Source organism: Coregonus lavaretus (assembly GCF_964263955.1).
Source record: "Coregonus lavaretus genome assembly, chromosome: 3".
Taxonomy (NCBI): domain Eukaryota; kingdom Metazoa; phylum Chordata; class Actinopteri; order Salmoniformes; family Salmonidae; genus Coregonus; species Coregonus lavaretus.
Window position 1 is genome coordinate 877,596 of NC_139990.1, and position 7,017 is coordinate 884,612.

At 42.2% G+C, this 7,017-nt stretch overlaps 1 protein-coding gene across 1 annotated transcript; it reads right to left on the bottom strand.

The window, feature by feature from the left end:
- Nucleotides 1–496: 496 nt before the first annotated feature.
- Nucleotides 497–4,768, bottom strand: LOC311116602 (endothelin-1-like). The gene is made up of 5 exons (XM_084157433.1): nucleotides 4,526–4,768; nucleotides 3,871–4,030; nucleotides 3,624–3,773; nucleotides 2,987–3,223; nucleotides 497–1,675 (listed from the first exon to the last, which is right to left on the bottom strand). The coding sequence occupies exons 1-5, from the start codon at nucleotides 4,584–4,586 to the stop codon at nucleotides 1,555–1,557; spliced, it is 729 nt and encodes a 242-aa protein (XP_084013559.1). The 5' UTR covers nucleotides 4,587–4,768; the 3' UTR covers nucleotides 497–1,554.
- Nucleotides 4,769–7,017: the final 2,249 nt, after the last annotated feature.

Consider the following 7,017-nt stretch of genomic DNA (forward strand, 5'->3'; position numbering starts at 1 on the left):
CTCCGACAACCTGAAATGATGGCGTAAGCTAAGCAACACAACTTTTGTCCCACTTTTCACACAAAGGATTCTCCCTTGCAGCTGTTTGACACATTGTAGAGTTTGCTTTTGTTTGACACGATGATGAAAGGTTGAGGTTAGCCATATTATTTATATCACACTTTGGTAAGCTTCCATATAATCACTTTTTAGTCGACACGGCACTTTCTCATTATCTCAGGTCTCCAACGGTTTGGAGACCCGCGTCCCAAATGGCACTGTATTCCCTTTATAGTGCATCAATGGTTGCAAAGGATTATTCAGGAATCTAATTTGATTACAAACCACTTTGACACATGTCTACAGCTGCCGTTCAGATCTTACACTTGCGTTTTTTGTGTGGCCTTCGGGGGACAATAAAGTTCTATCAATACGAATGAATTGAATTGAACTGAGTTGGAATATAATGTATGTGAGTGTGTAACAGAATGAATACCAGGAGAGATAAAGTAATTTTAAATAAGTGTGACAATTTATTTCCCTAAGTTTTGCCAAAACTATCTTGGCGACAAAATTATTTCACAGAAATTACATACAACATATTATCATATCATGGGCCAATATGACTATAAATGAATGCAATAAATAAAACATAGGGACAGAACAATGCACATTCAATATACAGTGATTAATTATTATACAATATGTATAGAGAAATCTCATACAACCATAGACAGAAACCAATATCAGCAGAAAACTCCCAAGTTCTAATGGATCACAAGATCATTTGGAAAGGTTAGGTCTGTCAAAGGTGGTAAACCTCAGTCAGACTATGATAACCCCCGGAATCAATCAGTTGAGTTACTTATGCCAGGCCATATAGTCAATTCAATAAGTCTATGAGATTGTGATCTTCTTTGAATCCAAACATTTTCTTGAAAGAGCAGACATAAGCACTTTGGACAGGCTAGCAGCGAAAGTGCTTCTGATGCTGCTGCTACGTGAAGTAGCCCGGTCTCTCAAATCCAGTGACAGTCAAAGGAATGTATAGAGTAAGGCTTCAGCCATTCAAGTCATTAGCTAATGATCTGAAGTTCTGTTTGAGGGTTGCCGCTGAAGTCCAAAGGTGTGTCCACAGACAGTACATGGGAGGACCATCAAGTGTCCATCCTTGTCTTTAGGATGTGGTGTCAATAAAGTTGACGCCCGTTCATCTGATTTATCCTGCATGTATCTCCGACCGTCTGCATATCTCTGATGAAGAGGGACAAGTTCAGTGGAGACGTGACGCTGCACCCACCAGCACAGCCATTCACCCCCTTTCGTGACCCACACCATTGAGCCAACATGTGGGTCCAGTGGCAGGCTTCCTGTGGAGTATCCAATGCATCTCCAGGGACCACAGCATGCGAGTCCCCAATGGCAGGTGGATAGAAAGAGATGGGTGAATCTCTCCCCTCTGTGAGTGCGACAGAGTATGTGGACATCTCCCACAAGGTGCACCTGTGTATTCTCATCTCTCTCTCCTCAACTCTCTCCTCAACTCTCTCCTCAACTCTCTCCTCAACTCTCTCCTCATCTCTCTTCTCTCGGCTTGTGTTGTTGTTTTACCATCCACTTCTCCAGCAGCAGGCGCGCTTTCACTGTGGCCCTTAGAGCTGAGGGGCCAATTGCTTTGTGGTCTCTGTGTTTCACCCTGGAGAGAAAGAGGAGAGGCCCGTTAGACACCAGTGATCAGACTCAAACAACTGGATTCATCCTCTCAGGGGCTATTATTAAGACAGTTGAATTCAGGTGATGTCGATGGAGATTTGCATTGGTGTCAATCAGTTGTCAACATCCTAACTAACCAAAACCACCAAGGTTGGCCTGAACTGTCATATCGCCTGCAGTCAAACAGACATGCTCAGCAATTTGTCTTCTATGTTTCTATTTTATTAAAGTGTTAAATACAGAGCAGACTCTGAGAGGGGTTAGGTTTCTAAACACGATGATACGATGTGACAGAGCAGACTGACAGAGGTTAGGTTTCTAAACACGATGATACGATGTGACAGAGCAGACTGACAGAGGTTAGGTTTCTAAACACGATGATACGATGTGACAGAGCAGACAGACTGACAGAGGTTAGGTTTCTAAACACGATGATACGATGTGACAGAGCAGGCAGACTGACAGAGGTTAGGTTTCTAAACACGATGATACGATGTGACAGAGCAGACTGACAGAGGTTAGGTTTCTAAACACGATGATATGTGAAAGGAGATGTGCCAGTCAGGGGATAGCTCCAGTAGAGTCCTCACTATGACGCTTCTGCAAGGGGCTGATGCATGTCCTGGTAGTCTGAGTCTGGGTGGGGAAATTCCGTGTCACATCTCCCACATAATGGGAATGATACCAAGAAGATCTTTGTTTCTTTGTTTGTTTTAATTTCTTATATTCTTAAATTTCACATTTCACAAGTCTTTCCCATAATATCATACTACTGTGCTCGAGGGCCCATGTTGACTCCAATGCTTCCCACAGTTGTGTCAAGTTGTCTGGATGTCCTTTGGGTGGTGGACCATTCTTGATATACACGGGAAACTGTTGAGCGTGAAAAACCCAGCAGGTTGCATTGCTTGACTCAAACCGGTGTGCCTGGCACCTACTACCATACACTGTTCAAAGGCACTTAAATATTTTGTCTTGCCCATTCACCCTCTGAATGGCACACATACACAATCCATATCTCAATTGTCTCAATTCTTATAAATCCTTCTTTAACCTGTCTCCTCCCCTTCATCTACACTGATTGAAGTGGATTTAACAAGTAGCATCAATAAGGGATCATAGCTTTCACCTGGATTCACCTGGTCAGTCTAATGTCGTGGAAAGAGCAGGTGTTCCTAATGTTTTGTACACTCAGCGTGTATCTTGCGTGAGGTTATAATGATCATGTCCATTTCTTTTGCAAATAGACCTGTGGTATTCGCCTGGGTTCAGTCTAAGTAGTGGTTTCTCTTACCTTTTAATCCTCGTCGTTTTGGCAGCCAGCTTGTGTTTGCACTGCCGCCTCCCATCACACTCAGTGCCCTTGGCGGGACGGATCACCGCGTCTGACACAGTACTGATCACCGCGTCTGACACAGTACTGATCACCGTGTCTGACACAGTACTGATCACCGCGTCTGACACAGTACTGATCACGGTGTCTGGCGCAGGACGGATCGTCGTGTCTGGCGCTGCTGCTGCTGCTGCGTATCTAAAGTAAGAAAAAGCGAAAGTGTACAATACTTTGAGTCGGGTTGCCATGAATCCTTATGGTTTCGCAACATTTAAGGGGGAAAATAACACGACAACGTGTAACATTGTTCACACAGGTTACGGTGATTTGCTTTGTTGGCAGCAGCTCAAATGAGAATCGAATCGAATAGGTCACCAAGATAAATAGAGACGGAGTTTTGAAATATGCTACCAAAACACAGATGGTGATGTATTTAGCATAATGTGTGTAGGCTACAATGTTGCAACATACACATTGCAGTAATGGAATGGAACGCGCGTAATTACCCCAACTATCAGGCTAATACCATTATGTAAGTAGGTTCTGACAAGTTAGAACCAAGTGAAGTTGTGGGCTAATATTTTGCAACATGTTATACCTGAGGTGATTTTCCAGCTGACAAAAGCGTGTACATGTGCTGTCATCTTCACTGACGCACTTGCATCGAGGGTCCTGTTTGGAGACCTCGGGATCCTTGATGGCGCGCTTCTTTCTAGATGCGTTGCCCAGTCCGTAGGAAACCACGCGCCTAAATAAATGAACGAAATCATTAGCCAACTGTAACCAAGCCAGCCAGTTACATTACATAGAATAATAGAATAGAATCGGTTGGAAAAGTGACGTACTCAGGCGTGTTGACCCATATGATGTCCAGGTGACAGAAGTAAACGCACTCCTTGTCCAGGAACGTCGCGCAGGAGCATCGCTTGTTCCTGATGTGGCGCACTGGCACCGGGCTGGCCGTGGTAGCTACCGCTGTTTCCTTTCCCATAGGGGCAGATGAGACTGTGAAGGAGAAGTATCATGGCATGTTAATTATAACCAATATTGAATCTTTTGACAGAAATCGTCATATGTATCTAATATTATGCAGGGATACTTGGAAAGTCAATTGCATGCAGCAGTAGCCACAGTCAAATGCCTAAAACGCAGTGCTTAAAAGTTTGACAACCTAATAATTTCTCCATCGTGTTCATGCAAATAATATTATAACAATATGGCTATATATAGCCTACTTCTACAACAATGAATAATCAGAGGTTACTTATATGACTTCACAGTTATGTGCTCAAAGCTTAACCTCATTTCTGCTTTAGGATTAGAGTATTTAGGATGATTATTTATTGTTATATTATTATATTATATTATGTATTATCTAGGATTATCTTATTGTACTTGCGCTGATTTGACCATTTATGTTGAAAAAAATACCGAAACACACATTTATAGCCTATTCAAGAGTCAGGCTAATAAAGCATGAGTCTCTTTGCAAGATCTTACCTGTATGTACAATTCCAGAGTACATCATTGACAACATGGAGAAAAGTATTCTTAAATCCATCTTTTTATATTTCTTCAGTCCAGAAAGAATAACCTTTTCACAAAATTGAATATTCCTTGGTCAAGGAAAAAGTTCCAAAAAGCCAGCAAAAAGCGACACGGTGGCAACTGCGTACGTTTTGGATACAAGTTACCTCTTCACAAAGGAGCGCAAAAGCATTCCACTTGCACGGTTCTGTCAGTGGCTCCACATGTGCGCCTTCTGTACTTTATATAGGCTACTAAGCTCTCACCTCCTCCCCCCTCTCCCGTTCAGTCGCGTGTAAACAATTTGGTCCTTTGGCTTATTCGTAGACAATGCTGTTTGTTAATATTCACCGACAAGCAACGTGCAGACCAAGATAAGAACTTAGAAATTCCTCGACTCGGAGGGAGGGATGAGACGCCGGGTGGCGGGCGGCAGCGCAAGTCAAATTCTGAATAGGGAACTGAAGAGGTAAGTGCGCTTCTGGTACAGTAGATGGAGACAAAGTATCGATAGATGAGCTTCACATCGTCAGTCCTCTAGAGGTTCTCTAGAATTATTTAAAATGTTAAACACAGATCTTAAGTTCTGTTTGACTTGACTTTAATGAGCATACATATTATTCAACAGAGTGCCAAGACATATGAAAGATAGATTTATTTGTGATTAACCTAATAATTCGAACTAAAGTATACCTTGAAGACATCAAACATCAAGGGAATCTGTAATTGCAACTAGAGCCAACTCGATGCAATGTATTTGAATGAGGTCTACAGTAGACTAATAGGCAGGCATTACGGACTGCATTATGGTTATGGCACTCAAAAAAGTTACCCATGATAGATGCTTTAGCCAGAATGGCGCGGAGTGCATTTTCCCTCTGCCAAACCAAAGATGGTAGGTACCCCGTGTATATAGATAGCCAAGTTATCGTTACTCATTGTGTATTTATTCCTCGTGTTATTATTTTGTATATTATTTATATTTTATTCTCTCTGCATTGTTGGGAAGGGCCCTTAAGTAAGTGTTTCACTGTTAGTCTACACCTGTTGTTTACGAAGCATGTGACAAATACATTTGATTTGATGGTGTGAAAAGGTAGAGACCCTGCCACTTGCACACAGCTTGGGAGTAGGCCTAGGCAATATTGCCGCTCTCTTCATAATTGGACGTAACGGAAAACCTTGTTGATGGAAAGTGTTCTTGACATCCCCGTATCCTTTATCCCTGTTTTATTCATCATTGTCCTGTTTGGTAGACCTACACAATGTCATAAAGGGTAGCGTATTTGCAATAAGCCAACCTGTTTTTGCACGTTCATTTGAGTGTGGCATTGATGGGATAGTTCACTCAAATTATAAAATTATGAGTCGCTGGTTTGAAAACCCGAGCCAAAAAGATAAGAAATCTGTCGGTGTGCCCTTGAGCAAGGCACTTAACCCTAATTTGCTCCAGGGGCCACTATGGCTGGCCCTGTAAAACAACACATTTCACTGCACCTATCAGGTATACGTGCCAATAAAAAAAATTGAAAAAACATAATCATATTGGTTTTCATACCCTGTAAGCATCCCGTGGACCAGGTATGACAGCAACCCATTCTTTGGTTTTGTTTACCTGGCTACTGTTTCAATTGTTAACTTTTTAACATTTGTGCCAATGGAAGTCAATTAGCATTTCTGTGCTTCATATCCAAATCATCTATAAGTAACATCATTGAGTTACAATCAATTTTTTGATGCGTGAAAATGCTAATATACAGTGCATTCGGAAAGTATTCAGACCCCTTGACTTTTTCCACATTTTGTTACATTACAGCCTTATTCTAAAATTGATTAAATTGTTTTTTTCCCTCATCAATCTACACACAATACCCCATAATGACAAAACGAAAACAGGCTTATAGAAAGTTTTGCAAATGTATAAAAAATAAAAAACTGAAATATCATATTTACAAAAGTATTCAGACCCTTTACTCAGTACTTTGTTGAAGCACCTTTGGCAGCGATTACAGCCTCGAGTCTTCTTGGGTATGACGCTACAAGCTTGGCACACCACTCAAGGACATTCAGAGACTTGTCCGAAGTCACTCCTGCGTTGTCTTGGCTGTGTGCTTAGGGTCGTTGTCCTGTTGGAAGGTGAACCTTCGCCCCAGTCTGAGGTCCTGAGCCCTCTGGAGCAGGTTTTCATCAATGATCTCTCTGTACTTTGCTCCGTTCGTCTTTCCCTCGATCCTGACTAGTCTCCCAGTCCCTGCCGCTAAAAAACATCCCCACAGCATGATGCTGCCACCACCATGCTTCACCGTAGGGATGGTGCCAGATTTCCTCCAGACGTGATGCTTGGCATTCAGGCCAAATAGTTACATCTTGGTTTCATCAGACCAGAGAATCTTGTTTCTCATGGTCTGAGAGTCATTTAGGTGCCTTTTGGCAAACTCCAAGCGGGCTGTCATGTGTATTTTACT